General features: G+C 39.8%; 1 protein-coding gene across 1 annotated transcript in view; it reads left to right on the top strand.

Moving 5' to 3' along the window:
* CA8 (carbonic anhydrase VIII) overlaps positions 1–18870 on the top strand; it is a gene marked incomplete at its 5' end in the record, with an annotated part of 51143 nt that overhangs the window by 22668 nt on the left and 9605 nt on the right. Inside the window, 5 exons of the mRNA XM_010147589.1 lie at positions 874–969; positions 3607–3669; positions 5062–5110; positions 7712–7824; positions 14085–14254. Of these exons, the coding sequence (XP_010145891.1) occupies positions 874–969; positions 3607–3669; positions 5062–5110; positions 7712–7824; positions 14085–14219 (456 nt within the window). The remainder of the gene's footprint in view (positions 1–873; positions 970–3606; positions 3670–5061; positions 5111–7711; positions 7825–14084; positions 14255–18870) is intronic.

Consider the following 18870-nt stretch of genomic DNA (forward strand, 5'->3'; position numbering starts at 1 on the left):
TCTTAGACATGTGACCAAGCAAAATACTGATCATGATTCTGCAACGGGAATTAAATCTAAGAGTTTGTATTTTTTTTTAGCGGTTTTATCTATGTGGAATGTGCAAAAGTTGTTGGCAGATAAACTTCAAAGAAGCTCTGCTTAGGATGCTGAATCTCTGCAATATTATCAGACCCAGCCACAGAGATTATATTTTAGCATTAGCACTGGAAAAACTCATGTTTGAAATGCATATTACCTCTCAGTAGATAGTGCTGTCCCTTCCTTCCTCCTTTCCTCTCTTCCTCCCTCTCTCCCCACCCCCCCATTTTCCTTTTTGGTATCCCTTTCACTGCTGTCCCTAAGGTGGTCCTCCAGCCATTTTTCTCTGCTTAACTTTGTTTAACCTTTCCTGAAATCACTTCTCCTACTCTTCCTACGGACATTTGAGTGACTCATCTTGGGAGGTGGTATGTGAGACAAGTGACATTAAGGGGCTACCGTCAGATGTGTGCTTGGACAGGCTGTGTCCATAATCATATTCCTACCTTGGAAGACAGCTGGGTGGTTGAGAGGCCATTAGCTGACATTATTTCATTATTCAAAGTGAGGGGGTTGATAAATCATCTTTAGCATCATTAGCATAGTTATTTACACCTTTGTTGTAGATATTTGGTAGCTGGCTGTCTCTGCAGCTGACCTTTTTATCCTTGGCATTCTTGATGTTTATAATAGGAATCCACTTACATGTACATGCACAGCCATAGGCATGCACATAGGTGTATTCACACACGCACACACATGCTGAGGCTTTGTAAATTGTCGTTAAATGTTGGTGTTTTTTTATTAAAAATTATATTTCTCTGCTGGTCTGTTTTCACTGCTTTGTTTTAGCTTCATTTAATGCACTGGAACTCCACACTGTACAGCAGCATTGATGAGGCCGTAGGGAAGAAGCACGGCATAGCTATTATTGCTCTGTTTGTGCAGGTAAGTTTCCTCTGTTGCACTTGTTACCATGCACTATCATTTGTCTGAGGAAAATTAGTTCCTTTTAATTGTATTTAATTTTTAATGATTTCATAAAATATAACGATGTATGACTGCTACTATTCTATTCAAAAGATGCTTCCCAGTCATGTCTTCCATGTATGTGCTAAATAAGTAATTCTTGTTTAAACAGGATACTGGAAGTATGTTAGTTAATGAAGGGATCATCCTAGAATCACAGAATGGTTTGGGTTGGAAAGGATGATAAAGATCATCCAGTTCCAACCCCCCGGCCATGGGCAGGGACACCTTCCACTAGACCAGGTTGCTCAAAGCCTCGTCCAGCGAACTCTTCCAGGGATGGGGCATCCACAACCTCTCTGGGCAACCTGTTCCAGTGCCTCACCACCCTCCCTGTGAAGAAATAATAATACGTAGTCAGCCATGTCTCTCTGACTCTGGCTCTAAGCAGACATCCAATCTCCATTCCTCTGAGGGCAGAATGGGGGCTGTCAGGGGGTACATGTGCTTCACTAGCTCTGTAATGTGTTTTGCTACATTCCTGACCAGGCCTGCTGTTCGGGGATTGAGGAGAGGAGGAAAGAGGGGAAAAAAAAACCCTACTAGTGCATTGGCACAGCCAAAAACTGGTAGTAGGACTATACTTTTTGAACCCAGGGACAAGTGTGTTTGTCCAAACAGGACGAATGTGAGGTGGGGTCATATCAGTTCTTCAGAGGCGTCAGACTGAGCGTACAGTGAGTCTTGCCACAGACCCCCAGAAAAGCCTGCGTCGAGGAGGCTTAAAGCTTCCTGGGGAGAAGGTGTAATGCAAGCTGGGAAGTTAGCCCCATAATCTAATTGCTGTTGAAGGTTTTTCAAGGGCTGCACACTAGAAAGATTTTCTGTTTTAGTCCTCCAACACCATGTTCTCATACTCCTCATGAGAAATGTCAAACTGTTTTATTTAAATGGGTTTGGAGGAAGAGGTTTAGAGTTTGTGCTTAGATCAAATGGATTTTCTTTCACAGTGATATTATTAATTTGTCGTGTTTCATAACGGGTTTATGAGTGTCTTTGAGTTTTACCTCTGTGTGAATTTAAAGATACATTGGTTACAGCTCCAACACTCAGAACTGCTAAAAGTGGAAGTTAGAAAGTCTTCAGTTTTGTATCCTAGAGGGCTGTGTGGTAATTGCTTATGTAAGTCACCTTCTAATTCCTGCAGAGGTAACCTTTGAGTTAGTTAGAAAGTTATAGATAAGTTTTTAAATAAATCTGAAACTTCGATGATACATTTTTCATTTCTGGTCTCTTACTTTCATCAGAATTCTTAAGCATTCCAAAGGGCTTTTTCATTAGCCAAGAAAGGCATCATATAATTACAACGGACTAAGGAAAAATAGTATTTATGCTGTTTATGAAAGGATCAAGAAGAGGAAATCCAGTGACCATTTTTTCCTGCTAAAGGCATGGAAATATAATAGTTTTGCACCACAGTTCTCCACCACATCATTTTAAGGACAGTGAAAGTATTTTCACTGATTTGTGTGAGAGCCCTTGGTGATTATTAATTTAGAAACAGTGTCTTTGAAGTGTTTTCAATATGTTTTACGCACTTTGAAGGTTTTAAATTGAAATTCCCTTCTGAAACACATGAAAATCCTCTTAAATTCCTAGAAATAACAAAGTGATTTTTTTGTTGACATTCAGTTGTTTCCTTCCAATGACTACTGTGCTCTTCTATTCCAAGAGAAACAAAAAGCAAACTAATTTTTCAGGGTCTAGCTCTCCCAGTCTCACTCGTGTCCTGCTTCATTCCTCACCTCATATGTGTACACCCTGGCAAAGAAATAAGTAGAAGGCCATTCTGAGCATTCCTATTTTGACAATGTTGTTCTGAAGGTAATAGCTAGGGTCCTGGAATGGGTGATTTATATCAGAAGCAGCTGAAATCAGTGTGCAGACTGAACAATGTTCATTGAAAATAAGAATGTCTTATTTCAGCAACAAGTTTCTTTTGAAAGCTCCATGTTCTGTGCCTTAAAGATGTTGGGTAAAGGCAGTGATGCAGGCTGCTGGGAGCCTGGCTTTCGTCAGCTGGATCCCAGAGGTGCCATGAGGGAGGGGGTCTGTCATTCTGCGCTCTGCGGGCAGGAAGAAACTCCCCCAAGCTTCAGAGATGCCTTGGGCCAGATTTGCAATGCTTTAGGGACAAATTCAAAAAGTGTCTGTCATGCTTGTTCGCCCTGTTCCTTTCTGTGTACTTCTCTGACAAAAACTGGTAAGGCCAAACTGTATCCTTGGCATTTATATGCCATAATGCTGCATGATTTTGACTCCACGTGCAGTCTATGCTGCAAAACAGGGTTACTCAAAACCTACCAGGGTTAACTGTGACTCTTTCTCTTGTTCTGTGAGTTTCTGTCTGCTTTAAAGTTATTTACTTTTGACTGGTGGCTTTATAGTGATTTAATTGTTTGGAGTTGTCATGTGTCAGTGTATTTGGTTAACACAAGGTTGTGTAGCTTAACTGAAAACAACTACAGAACTTACTGTTCTGGTTGACCTCTGCCTTGCCTCACGGTTTCTGAAAGATCAAAATTCTGAAACTCATCTTTGCTTGCTGTATTTCAGATAGGAAAAGAGCACGTAGGACTAAAGGCTGTAACTGAAATTCTCCAGGACATCCAGTACAAGGTACGGCATTGTCTGAAGAAATGCTTCCTTCACTGACCAGAGAGAGAGGGAGTGAGTGAGTGAAGGGTCTATACGAAACCAAGAGAAGGGTTTCACATGCATCCATAGTAAAACCACGTGTAAAAGCCATCATTTGGTGGTCTGCATCAATGCAGACCTGCTGCATTTTCAGCATTTTGCCGTATTCAGATAATCTACCGTCTTTGTAGTTACTTCCTTTTCTGGTGGCCAGAAAATTTGATGTCCTGTACCAGTAACTGATTGCAAGTACTACCTTTTCAGTGATTATCGTGGAGTGATATCAGTGTGAATGCCAACACTGCAACATGCTTAGTGAACACCAGCAGCAGTATCTCCAAACTTACCTGGTTTTAATTTGTAGAGGAAAAGAATAGATGCACACAGCACTTGTATTAACTTGCAGAGGGAAATCGGCAAAAACACAATGCTGTCTTGTCGGGTGGATTATGTGTGGGGATCCTGAAGGACAGATAATAAGCCTAGCAGGACTGAGGAGATAGGAGTGCTCTCCAGAATGTTGATGCTATCTTAAATGACCTTAGGCAAGTTACTTCCATCTCTCTGCTTCACAGTCTCTGTCTGTAACATAGAAATAATGATACTTACCTTTGATTTTAAAGGATCTCGAAATGTATTAATGAGATGTTCTGTATTGGTCTGAAGAGATTAGCCATTCACTTTGGTGGATGCTGAATTATAGAAAAATTACAAGCTGTTAATAGAAGGGAATTGAAAATTCTTTTAGTCAAATAATATACGGTAAATGTCAGTTGTGATGTTTAATATTACAAACTTACTGTTTATAAAGATGTGAGAGAAAACAGTAGTGTATGGAAGTCTGTGGTTTCATTACTGAAAGGACAGCCAAGTAGAGGAAGGTCATGAAAGGCTTCATCATTGTGAGCATGTTACACTAATGGCTTCAGAGGGTCAGCATCAAATACACTGTTGGCATACATAAAATTTTCTTGCATTAAATATGTGTAACCAGCTTTCTTTTATTAAGTGTTATCCATTTCAGTCAAGGAAAAGCTCACTTTGGCCCTTGTATTTTAAAGTCATTCTGTATGGAGCCCCTGAATTTCAAGGCTGTGACCTGGAAGGAACCCAGGTACTAAAGGCAGAAAGTTAACAAATTGCTGAGATAACCTTAGAAGTAAAATAGAAAATACAATTAAAAAAACCTGTTTGTGTAGCTGCAAGGACAAATACACTGATGATTAAATGGGGGCTATTAATGAGCTTGCTTTGCACAGGAATTCAAGGCTTAATGTTATAAGAGCACACAGTCTGTTTTGTGTTTTACCTCTCCAAGCATCATCATATTAATAAGAAACTAGAGATGAGATTGATTTGTATTTATTTTTTCAGGGAAAGTCCAAAACAATACCCTGTTTTAATCCCAACTCTTTATTGCCAGGTAGGTGCCTTTGCTTACTTTTGTGTGTGTGGATTATGAGCTAACTGCAGAGGCTGAGATAATCTTGATCTAAAGCATAGCCTAATTGCAAGCCTGAGAGTGTGCCCCATAAGGTAGCAATGCCTTTTGCACCTGGTGGTGCTGTCAGGGATAGGGATGAAGTCCCTTTGGAACCCAGAATATATCTGCACCTTCGTTGTGGAGTGGGGTGGGATACTGTAGTCCGTGCACTGCTGGCAACACTGTGGCTAGCTTTCTTGATGATTTATAATCCCACCTAGAGGTGGAGGATTTATCATCCCACTACTTCAGCATAAAATAGGAAGCATAAGGTTACCCACTTACCAAGGTAGCTTTTTGACAGCATCAAAAGACAGCGCCATAACACTGTATAACATACAAGGAGTAGTGACAATGGGAGGAAAATTCAAATTCATACAGCTAAAAGTTAAAGAGTAACACTAAGAAACAACCACTTCATCTACCTTATCTTGAAAAGAAATGTGACATTTAAAAAAATGCATTTCTACAAGACGTACGGTTCTGCAGGATATCCTTCTGAGCTGAATTCCATAGTGTCAAGATCTTTAACTTTCAAAAATAATCCAGGTCTACATTAAACTCTATTGATTATAGCAAAAGAATATTGTTTATGTTGCAAAGTCAAGTGCTCAGCAATTGGGAATTGCAGGAATTAAGGCTGTCTGTGCCCCTTCATGCATATGCGTTATAAAACATTGTTTAATTGCGTGACCATTTTTTACAGGACCTCTGCCTCATGGTTCCTGTTTGATGCTGATCAAGTCACATAAACCAGAGTTTTCATAAGTCATCTCTAACTGTGTGTTCCTCATTTTCTAGGTGCCCGACTTGAGATCATGGGGTCTGATTTGCAGAAGTGCTGAGTGCTTACACCTCCAACTGAAGTCAATGGGAGCAGTGCTCTGACTGCATTAAGTGCTATAGAAAGTTAACTACTCTGAGAAAATCAGGTTCTAAGCATCTTGTATTGAATGACTCAAATGAGTAGATGCATTTGACCTTAACTTCTCTGTGCCTCAGTTCCCCAGCTTTAAAGTGTGGGGGTAATCTGCCCTTCCTCACCACACTGGGGTGTTGGAAGGGAAAATGAATCCATGTTTGTGAAGCACTCAGACACTGAAGAAATGAGTGCGTTAGAAATACGAAAAACGAGAAAATGTGGTCCTTCTAACAAGCAGGGTTTGAATAGCGTGGGAAAAAGAAGACCAAGGACCACATACTGTACTGAGAAATCCAGATGTTATTAGGTGCTTTTCAAAAGAAAATCATTCATCTTTGCAAGTAAATGATGAAAGGTTCTCTAGAAAAGATGTATGTGATCATGTAACAGGATGGCGTCACAATGCATGCACAGGATGGGCTGAATTAATTCTTGCAGTTCTTAACTTCTGAGTGTTTGATAATGCAACTTGCTTTCAATGGAATTGCTATGTAATTCCCTGAGAAAAAAACACACCAACAAACCGAAATCCATTCACTGACAATCACAGGCTTCTTCAGCAAGATTTATTTCTACTGATATTCCTCTGAGCTACTACAGAAATGGCAGTGACAAGTTAGGCCAACCAAGCACGTTTATTTGTTTCCAATTCCCCATTCTGTCCTTGTCAAGCTAGTCACAGCCTTCCCCGTAGCTCTCCGTGCCATGCTTAACCACCCTTTGGCTCCAGTTCCTCTAGGTTTGTTTCTTGTCCCCTCTTTTTCAGTCAGGCAGTTTCCCCTCCGAACTTCTTACGCTGTGTCATTTGTGAGGATGCCCTACAGCAGCAAAGGAAAGCCCTATGTAGTCTCCCATAGGAAGCGCAGTGTGACTGGAATCTTTGAGGAATTAAACTTATTAAAATCTACCGTGTTGTATGTAGAGTTAAAACTCTGCTTGGACAAACCATTGTACATTTTCTTGAGAGACAGCTGTTTATTCTGACAGTTATTTATAAACCTATTAGTAAGTTTATAAACTTATTAAAATGAGTTTATTCTTAAATAAACATTGGTTTTTTCCCCTCTGTGAAATTCAGCTCACTTTTCCAAAGCTAGGAGGCACCAGTGCATCTCAAAAAGGTTGTCACCAGAATTGCGAACTGAAAAGTTTGGCTTGAGCTGTTTTCATTGAATTTTTCTAAAACCCAAAATGCACTCATCCTTAAGACATATCATAAATGTAGAAGTCAATTAAAATTTGATCACTGCAGCCCCTCTGCCTCCAGAGTGGGATATCTCATAGCTTTTGACACTAGCCAGAGTTCTTTCCCACTATGTTATTTATTTGCTGTGTTAGTTTAAGGAGTTGTGCACGTTATTTTTCGCATCTATGAAGTGGCTTTTTCAACTTTGAAATACTCATCTGCAGGGGAAGGTTACTGTGACATAATGACCGCAAGCTGATGTACATTCCCCAGGAGACAGTGGACAGTGCTTGACGGGTTATAAATTCACTCCTTACCTTACTGCACACTAACTTCATCATACGAGCAAGCCCACGGCTACCATAAGATCTCATAATTGAAAGGCACAATTATCCTTAATGTCATTAAAATTCCAAGTTTCTTTTAATTTCAGATCCTCTTCTGCGTGACTACTGGGTGTATGAGGGCTCGCTCACCGTTCCACCCTGCAGTGAAGGCGTCACCTGGATATTATTTCGCTATCCTTTGACTGTGTCCCAAGTGCAGGTAACAGCTGTGCTTAAAGTGACCTTGGAATATGGTTATGAGCTAAAGGTTATAGCGTGCAAATATATATATCAGGACATTATATCTGTTCTCCTTGAAGATCCCATTAGATCAGTACATGGCTTTTCAAGTAAAGGTTAAGCCTTTTGAGTCACTGAAAGCAATGCAAAGGTCAGAGATGAAAAACCTTGTTATCATTTATCATCTGCATTTAAAATAATTCTTTAAGTGAAAGGAAAAGAAAGAAAGAAGTCAATGGGCAAAAGAAATTCAATTCTTTGTAATTGTAAGCTTTCAAATATCACTGCTTTTTGATGTTGGAGGAACAAAAAAGCATAGGGAGACACTGTGTCCTGGAGAATGAAAAATGTTAACAGAGTACAGGCTAACTGTATTGCATTGAACTATGTTTAACTTACCTTGCTCTTTTTTAATTCTGTTTTATAATAAATGTCAAATGGAAACTACCTATTTAAATTGGATTTCATGTGTACTATTTTAAAGCGGTTTTTTAGTTATATCTAACAGTCCTGTGAACTTTTCTATAGAAAACATTTAAAATCTATCTACAAATAATTCCAGTAAAAACAACGAAAACTCCTGATGAATATTCTCCCACAGTCTGTGAATTCCAGCTGGAGGAATGTGGGTTTAATTTAAGTGAAACTATCTAGCATCCCTAAAGCTAAATGTGTTAATTTTCATTGCCTGCTCTGAAACATGTGCAAACAGAAGGGAAAAAAGTATAAAAGGTGATAAATGCAGATTTAAATTATTTCGGCTGTAGTAACCTAAAATTTTGCTAGTAATCCCAGCCCAAAATTTTAACAATTTTAACAATTTGAAATTGGTAATGTTTCTTTTCATATGAAAACTGAATTCTAGTTCTAATCATAGGATAAAATCAATAACTTCCAATAAGCTTATTTGTACGGCAGCTGCAACTGAAATGTATCCTATCATGAATCTGGTACTTATTTGCTTATGAAAGCCTAAGTCTTACAGCTGCTCACTACTGAGTAAAAAGAAAGCAGAACTCTGTTGGCATTTTTTGATTCAGAATAACTTTTAAAAGGAGAGTGTATTTTTTTAACTTGGCAGCTGATAGTCCAGAAATGATGCGGTGAAATAAGAGGACGTAATCAGAAGTATGAAGACTACTTGCTGTTACACTGAGCGATATGATATTTTGTTTCATGCTAGGTGCAGGTTTTGTAGTCTATTCACTTTTAAAACAGCAAATGCACGGAGGAGGGCACTGTTCAAGCCATCCACATGTGGTAGGAGATGGTGAGGGTGAATGAGAGAGAAATTAAGCGGAGAAATGCAACTTCAGTTATTATTATTATGTACTTGTTTACCACAAGAAAACAAGATGCTGGAAGATGGTGTGAAGAGGCTAAGTCTCAGGAGAGAATATTGTGCCTGGGGAGAAGAGTGATTCATAACCATGGCCTTGGTTCGGTGAGGGGCAGCTGGTTTGTGTTGCTGCGTTACTTTGACTGGTATAAACCCAACCCAACAAGAACATGGCAGTGATGAAGGGGGCACAAGTCATGGAGGGGCTTTTTCCCTGCCACTGACACAGTATGCCGGTGAGACGTGGCACTGGATCAGCGAGAGATTGGAGCGGACTTAGGATCACAATACTTGTGCTTGTCCCAGATCAGCATCAATTAGAAACCACCCCCCACCCCCCTGCTGGGTATGAATGCAGCAGCATTAATGTCAAGGCTGTGCAGAAAAGACTTATTAAGAACACAAAGCACTTTTGCCAAGGTGGGATAAAAATTTTACATGCATCAGATACCGCTTTCAGATGACAAAAATAAATATCGGGACAATTGAGCGAGAGATGGTGATTCTCGGATTCTAAAGTTGAAAGGGATGGAGAATTCTCCAGGATGCCCAAAATACGATTGTGGGGGTGCCAGACTATTTTGCTCTAGCCTAGACAGCCAAGATTTTAACTTGTAACTAGCAGTTTGGCTGCAATTAAGTATCTGGCCTCTTTTGTCCATGTGGCCATGAGTGCCTAGAAGAGACTCCATTTAAGGAGTGATTAGAAATGCAAGAGCCCTTGTCTGGGGAAGATAAGAGGATGTAGTGTAGCATACACCATTCTGAATCATCCGTGGAAGGCTGGTAAAGGCATGTAATTTTATTAAGCCTGCTTGTGGTATTAAAGCATAGGTTTCAGTGCAAATGCATTTCTAATGGATTTAAATCCATTATTTTTACATGTGTCATTAGCTTGTAGGACTTTCTTCCATGGGATACTAATCAACACAGCTTATGACACTTCAAGCGATTTATGTAAATAGTAGTAGCATCTGTGGTTATAGCCGGTAAGAGACAAATCCAGGGCTTTCTATTTTCATTTTTCAGGCCATAAAATAGTCAACTTCTGAGTATCAATAACAAGTAACAATAAAGAATAACACAGTCTGATATGGAATAGGTTTTATGGCCTTCCTCTGATGAAGCTAGTTAATATGTTGGAGACAAGATAATTCACATTCTTGTTTTTTCTAATTAACATAGCAATGTTGATTAGCTTAACAAACTGGGGGTCATAAGGGGGAAAAAAGAATGAAACTGCAATTCTAGTTCATGGTCACATCTATACATTTTCACATTTGCTTATTTGGAAGCATTGGAGAAGTAACTATGTTGGCATGAGCATAATAAGCTGCCCATTGCAAAATACAGAACATTTTCTGTTCCTCCTAAAGACATTTAGAGATAGTAAAGTTCAACTGATGAGTTGATTTGCTGCTGATCTAAGTCACTGTTAAGTGAAAGGAGACTCATCTCCATATGCATCTCACTTCAGCAGCTGGGGTCTGCACCTGTTGGTTAGGTGAGTAGCAAAAGAGCAAGCCAGGACTGCAGCGTCAGGGTGTGCTTTCTTGGAGTCCAGTGCTGTTTCCTCACTGGCGTTCATTTTCTTTGACATGAGGCACCACTTCATCAGAGAGCTGTTGCCTTCACAGGGGGTTCTGTGAGGTCTGGAAAAAGTGTGCAGGCGACTTTTCAGCCCTGGAGAATAAGGGCTTTGTAGATCTGGTTCTTGGAGTTTTATTACTGACCTTAGTGGAAAGGAGCTTATCTGGAAAGCTGCACTCCTCAGTGCTCTTTTTGCATGTTTCTGCCCTCCTTTTGTGTTTTTTACCATCCTCCCATGTCTTATATTGAAATATACAGCCCGAAAACCTGTGTTGACTGCTTTTGTGAGACACCTCGCCCATGCCTGTATGCTGCTGAAATGCAATGAGAGAAAGTAGAAAACTCCATCCTATGGAGTTTTCACCAGTAAAGAGCAGGAAATAATTGAAAAAGACTTGCTCATGCTTGTCTCCACTATATTTTAAAAAAATTGGACATTTGTGAATAATGTGCTTTGTGGTTTGCTGAAGCCCAGAACAAGTACATTGTCTAAGCCACTTGGAGTGGGGATTTTAAACAATGATGCGGCAAGGAGCTGTCGTTCTGCTGTGCTCATTGTCAGAGTTAACTGGTTTTGTATTGAATGGTGAGGTCTCTAGTCCTTTTGTCTACTTCATTCAAAATCAAAACCTACTAAAGGACAGAAATAGTAACTATCATATGGAGCTGGAGTGGGAATTGTGCAAAATTTATGTAGTCCATGAAATACTGCACTCTGTTCGTGGTATTCTCTTTGCTGGGAAGCCGATCTGTGTTCTTAGAAGGTGTCATGGAGGCACATGAAATTCTCAAGCAGAAGGATGACACTTCTGTTGCTCATCTAGAAGAAATGTTTGTGGAGAAAACATGCAAGTTCTTTGTTCTGTGGGTTGTATTCTTCAGCAAATATTTAAATGAAACAGAAGAAAGCAGTATTCTGGTTCTGAATACAGGGAAGTGGTAAAAACTTTCTTGCAAAATTCTACAAAGTATAAGCTAAATGCTTTTACTCAGTAGAAATGTGACTGGTAACATTGTGGATTTACCCATTCACTGGTTAGAATTTGATCCTGACTTTTAGTGTGATCAGGCCTAGGACATCCTTAGTGTCTTCTGGGCATGAGAAAACCTTTGATAAATGGCTATTCCTGTTGAAAGTGTGTGAATATCCAAGGTTGCTTAGCTGCGTGTCTCTAGCAGTGTATTTCCTTGGTAGTCCTACAGGGTGTACTTCACAGCACTGAGTTGTGAGGAGATACTAAGTGGTTCCATTTTAGATGAGACAGGATGAGTGGGGCACACATATTGCCTTATCGCATGGGAATTTAATGGGGAAAGTAGTGTCAGCACAGCTAGTGCCCTTTTCTGACAGACCCGCTTCTCAGGAGTGAGGCAGAGCACCGTGGGTATGGAGGGCCTTTGTCTTCAGGGATCTGAAGCGTGATGTGAAGAACTAAACAGGGAGGCTGGTGATCTCAGAAGGAATTCCCACTTGGAGCAGGGCTGCAATTCTTGGCTTCCCTGAAGACTAAAGAGCAGGCACGGGGATCAGGTCAGCCCTACGTTACTGACTGGAGGAACTGAAAGCTGCTTTGTGAGGAGTACCTCCCGGAGAAAGATTTCACTGTGGGGACTGGGGCAGAGCATTTGTAGTTATAGTAGGAGACAGCTCACAAGTGCCAGCTTTGCAGAGTCTGCTCTTCCCTCTCCTTCATCTCTGTTTGTTTGAAGTCTGTCATTCTCAAAAGATCAGAGAAAAGCCACATTCTTGTAAAATGCTCCTTCCTAAACTACAATTACTTCAGACTTCCCAGAGTTGATTCAGATAGTGGAAGAGGATGCCTTAACAAAACCCATTCAGCAATTTACCAGCACTTGGCTCCAGAAGGCTTTTTCAGTTCCAAGCCTGTAGTAAGTTTGTTTTCAGTTTGTTTTAAATGAACATTAAAAAAAAAAAAAATCTTCCAAAATAGGGATCTGCTTCTAAAACACCTTCAAGGAGCTTTGCAGTTTGTTCTGCTTTTCCATCTTTTCAGTATAAGCTGTTGCCTTGTATCTCAGCTGCCAGAAGCAGAGTGTTGATTTCTAAGCACACTCTTTTGAGGAAAATACAGCAGAGCAGAGCTAGCCTCTAAATCAAGTAAATAAGTCTCTATCAATTCTGCTGTAGAGTGGAAAACAACAATGGAGGGAGTTGTCTTCTGGGTTGCAGGAAGAAAGTATTCTCTGCAGGCAATATAAGAATAAAAATGCCATTATCTGCTGTTTAGTACCTCATTTCTTTTAATTCTGGAATCACACTTCATTCTCCCTGTAATCCTGCACAGCATGTTCTTCATGGAGAAAGTAACCCTCTATAATTGCTTAGATGATAAAATGATTAAATACTTCAGGATCCAGTTTGCTTTCTGTGTAGCTTCTGCTTCAAGTTACAGCTGAGTTGGATAGTGAGGCATCACAGGGTGAGTGCAAGTACAAACGCTCAGGTTAGGGAAGTCAGCCTTCAGGTAGGTTTGCTGAATCCAGCTAAGATAGCTTGTCAGTATTCCAAAGCAAAACCACTCAGAGCTTGATGCTGATACCAGGGATAGAGATGGAAGCTGCTCACGTTCTTCCCTGCACCAGACTAGCTTTAAAGAAACCTAAAAAGAATCTATACACCAGAAACATATTTATTTTGGGCCAACTGAAATGTTTTATATTGATTTTTGACTGTATTTGATTTTCTAAGTACACTGAGCACCTGCATCTACAGAACATTTGAAGTAGTATTTTGTTTTGATCGGAAAACATACTTTTCCGTATAAAATGTCAACAGACTTCCTCTAAAGCTGAGAGTCTGTTCAGAATTCTCCTGGTTTAGAAAATAAGTTTTATTTAAATGACACAATTTCAGGCAATAAATAAACCAGTGGAAAAAATTCAAAAGAATTTATAGTTGACCGAATCATTCCTGAAATGCACTTTGAAATGCCTTTGAAGAAGTCCAGAATGATTACTCTTATGTCACAACTGTGAGGTTGATTCATAGGATGTAATCTACAATGGCTAAGAAGGTTATAGATCCCAAAAGAAGTTATGAAAAAACAAAGGATGAGTTTGTCAAACCATGTGTGTAAACCCTCTTATTCTTCTCTATATGTTAATTGTTTTGACAGTGCTGACAACTATTTTAAAACATTACTAATCCTGTATATTGGCCTTTGTATATGGTACCTGAACACTCCAAATTTCCAAGCTGCAGAAGTGACTGGGCAAGGCTGATTTTGATCATTAGTCCCATAGTGAAGAACGTATCTCAGCTTCTTCACGCCTGTTTTTCTGCCTTTCAGATAGAGGAATTTCGTAGACTGAGGACACATGTTAAAGGTGCTGAACTTTTAGAGGGCTGTGATGGAATCCTAGGAGATAACTTCAGACCAACTCAGCCACTTAGCGACAGAGTCATCAGGGCTGCATTTCAGTAGCAGAAAAAGAAGAACAAAAATAAACGTTTGTTCAGGTAAGTAAAAGCTTAGCAAAAAAATCCAAACATTGAAATTATTTTCATAGGGGACATATAGCTAAATGCACTAAGTTCATTTCAGGTAATGTTCTAATATCCTGTTGCAATTGGAAATTTGGACACCATACTGTTTTATATTATCCTGTGGTATAATAAATAATTTGGTTACTAATGGTTCTTTAGTGGTTGAAATAGTTTGGTTACTCTTAAGTTCTTTAGTGGCTGCAATCTAATACACAATTTAGTGAATTGAAATGTTTGTACTGACTTCAGTAGGCTGTGAATCACGCACAGGTAGCTCACACTTACTTCTTGTAGCTTTGATTTCTTACCCTGTTTTTACAAGACCAGTCATTGGTGATTCTTTCTAGTATCTGTTAAAAACCAGAGTATTAGTTGTGGAAGGAGGCCATTAATTCTCAAAGGGGGACTTTTTTTTTTTTTTCATCCTTCCTCCCTGCTTTACAAGGCTGCTCTTTCCCAGCCAGCCAGAATCTTACTGACTGGGTGAAACCAGTGCAGGTACAAGAGGAGACTAAGTTCTCTCATGGCTAATTTTTCTTATTTCATTCATCAAAGTAGTTGCAGCTTCTTGTCCTCAATGGCAATTTCCACCTTCATTGGCTCACCGAGCAAGAATTTAAGGGTGATGTTGAATAAGGGCTAATACACATGTGAACTTACATTATCCCCACTTCAGTTATTAATACCTCCCATGTCATGTTCCCTTAGCGCCTATCAGTTGCAAGATAAATTCCCTCAAAGCCCAAAAGTTTCTCCTAAACCTCTTTATATTCAGTTAATCAATGTATTAGTATAGAGAAAAACCTGGTAATGAGATTCTTGGAGAGTTAAAGGAAATTTGCTGTCAAGACAGATAGTTACCTTGAAAGTAGTGAGTCAAGACCCCAACATTTATGGTTGCCTTTGTAATTAAGTGGTCCCACCTTGATACAAATAATGAGACATCTAATCTGGAAAGTCTTCAAGAAAAAAATGAATCTGGTCACTTGCTCTCTTTAATAAGTTCTACTACTTTTTAACATAGTAAGATTTTTCACCTACTGTCCTACAATAAACTTTATTTAAATCATAAAAGCTCACATTTGAATCATAAAAATAATTGGGTACTCCCCATTACCCTATTTGACTAGTAGAATTCATTATAGAAAAGCATTGATTTTTCTGTCTGCACGTTTCTTCCAAGCCATATGCTCACAAGAGAACCAATTCATCCAGAGTTTCACCTGGAAAAGTGCTGCTGAAAGGTTTTTTTATATACACTTCTGGGTAAGGACATGTATTTGCACATTAAATTCTTTCCCGGTCTAGGTCAATGATGAAACTCCTTAGTTCACTTCAGGCTCTGTTGTGGAGTTAAGCTGCTTCAGAGGATGCTCCGGGTCCAGTTCCCAACTTCCTATCAAGTTAAAAAATGATCAGGCAGCAGATAACTCCTAAAAAAGTTTAATAATTCAGTGCTTCCAAAAATGGACCCATTAAAAGCGGGTGGGAAGATTATCTTTCCTTCTACATGTGACAGAAATTATAAATGGCTGGGACAGAGACCAACAATTTCATGGTCTTTCCATATCACGTAAGCATTCAATATGCATCAAAACCATTTTTGAAGTAAGGGGTTATTTGTATTTTATAACTCTATTTAATATCCACATCCCGGAAGTTAAGCAAAGAAAGCAAAATATTGTTCCTTTTATTAATATTGTTTTCTTATTCCCGTATTTAATTTTGGGCACATCCCTAAGCCCAATTCGCAATTACATGGTTCTCTGCAGTCACCAAATATTGTCACTTTAATCTTGAAATGGATGTTTCAAATTCATCCTGGCTTCTGTATAAAAATTACTTGGGAAAATCATAGCAATATTAAAGTACAATCTTTCTCAGAGAGTGAATAATGCCCTTAGGCCAGTGCAGGTAATTCAAGTCTGTAACAGTGAAATTACTTGACACACTGAGTTTGAATTTTAAGCATGAAAGAGTTTCCTTTACAATACTGGAATTGAAATGTTAAAATTTCCCTTTTGCTTTTTTGTTTGAAGTTTTATTACATTTATCAATACTTACAAAGATTTGTTTTAAATAATAAGATTTATCTTGGCCATGCTTCGCAAAATAATTTGCAGTTTTACTTTCCAAATGATGGAATCTTTAATGTAAAGTGATAGTCCTCACTATAGGGCTATGCTAATTACAGACTCAAGCACTAAGAAAGAACTGTGACTCCTGGCATAGGGTAGCCCACAGAAGAAATGGCACTTGGCTGTCTACACCTGATTGAATTATTTATCAGAAATTCATTTGGTCAGGTCTTCTCTTTAGTTTTGGATGCATCAGTCCAAATGGCACTGAACCAATCAAGGGTTCTCAATATATCCTTACTATTGAGTTTGTCTCTGGGGAGCTGGAAACTAGATATATGAAGTATAAAAAGAAATCATGTGGTTTTGGTCACTTTTCTTCTATTCAAAGAGGGAGAAAGGGAAGAAAACAGTCCTGTCTTCCTTGCAGTGATTTCCTCACCGAGTTCTCTCCAGGAGGAAGGTGTTGAGGAACTGTAGCTCCTCACACAGGTCTCGGACATCCTCAGAAAAGACACCATCACTCATTCGTAAGACTGGGTAATGGTCCTTAAGCTGGGACTGCTGACATGGGCTGAATATTGCTATGAAGGCTCAGTAGCAGATGGGGAGGTAATAGTCTGCAGGGTGGCATCTACATAGTGATCCAAGAGGGAGCATTTCTTCCTTTCAAAAAGGAGATTAGCTTTTTTTTTTTTTTGTAGTTTTGGTACATCTTTCGTATCACACATGCAGACACACTGGTGGCCTTCTTTTCTGACACGATGCCCCTCTGCCAAGGCTGCTGGAACTTCTGTCATTGAGTTTTCAATATTCTGTTTTATTCCAAGCCAGTGTGGTACAGCCACTTGAAGAACCTTGAGGATCATTAGTTTTCCTTGGCCTTGTCACTCTGTTGGAGAAAGAAGGAGACAAGTACTTCCATAAGTGTATACACAGGAGTAGAAGGGGGTTGCTTGAAAGGTCTAATTAGTTTTGAGTGAATCAGAATGCAGGCTCTGTGCATGCCACGCTCACAAATCTTCAGAACATCTGCTCTTCAGCCTTGATTTAAACCTTGACAGGTCTGAACCCTTTGTGGCTTATGATCAAATGGCATATGTTGACCTTTGATGCAATTTGGGGTAGTTTGTCAAAATTAAGGCAGAGATGACACAAACATGATATATCATGGTGTGTAATCTCAGGTAAAGAAATGTGGAGGTTTTTTTGTTTTGTTTAATGTTCCTCTGTCGTGGGAGATCCCAGATCTCAAAATAACCCCTTCCAGTTCTACAACAAAGTTTGGCCAGGCTCTAAAGGGAGCCTTCAGGAGGGCAAAACAGGTAGAACTTTGTAGTTTCACTGCTGTCTTTAACCAATGGGCTTTAAAATAAGTTTGTTGCTATTCAGTTGTCCTATTTTGACTCTGCTTTTCTGCTAGAAATGCATCTCTCTCCTATAGCCTGGGGTTAATGACTCTTTGGACTCTGTTGTGTTGGTGTTTTTGAAATATGTCCCTTATACAGTAGCTTTTATGTCCTTTCCCTCCTGCAGTTGCCAGTTTTCACATATGTTTCCTTTGAAAAAGCCTTTTCTTTTTTCTTACTTTTAACCTCTTTAAACCATATCCAGTAGTGATAGAACCAGTCAGTTGTTAAGGAATTTGAAGGGAACCTTCCTTACAGATTTGCTTTCAGACACGGAAGGTGATAAAGCTGAGTTCAGTTTTAGACAGTAAGGAACAACAGAATGACAGAGTATTCGGGGTTGGAAGGTGTCTCTGGAGATCTACTTTGAGTCCAATCCTTTGCTCAAAGCAATGTTAACTACAGTGTGTTGCTCAGGGCCATGTCCAGCTCGGATTTAAATATTGTGAAGATGAAGACTCCACAACCTTTTTGAGCAGCCCCTACCTGTGTTTGACCACCCTTGGAGGGAAAGAAAGATTTCAATTTAAAATGAAATTTTCTGTATTTCAGTTTGTACCCATTGTCTCTTCTCCTTTCACTGGATATTGCCGAAGAGTCTGGCACCATGTTTACAGGCTTGATAGTCACACTCAGAGAGTGGTGGTCAATGGCTCAATGTCTGAGTGGAGACCATTAACGAGTGGCATTCCTCAGGGGTCGATGTTGGGATCTATACTGTTTAACATCTTTGTCAGCGACATGGGATTGAGTGGATAAATGTGCAGATTACTCAAATACACCCTCAGCAAGTTTGCTGACGACTCCAAGCTGTGTGGTGAGGACGACACACTGAAGGGAAGGGATGCCATCCAGAGGGACCTGGACAGGCTGAAGAGGCGGGCCACTGCCAACCTCATGGAGTTCAACAAGGCCAAGTGCAAGGTCCTGCACCTGGGTTGGGGTAATTCCAAACACAAGTGCAGGCTGGGTGGAGAACGGATCGAGATCAGCCCTGAGGAGAATGACTTGAGGGTACTGGTGGATGAAAAACTGAACACGAGCCAGCAGTGTGCCCTGGCAGACCAGAAAACCAACTGAGGAGAATGACTTGGGGGTACTG

This window comes from Eurypyga helias, unplaced genomic scaffold (assembly GCF_000690775.1).
Source record: "Eurypyga helias isolate BGI_N326 unplaced genomic scaffold, ASM69077v1 scaffold3192, whole genome shotgun sequence".
Lineage (NCBI taxonomy): Eukaryota > Metazoa > Chordata > Aves > Eurypygiformes > Eurypygidae > Eurypyga > Eurypyga helias.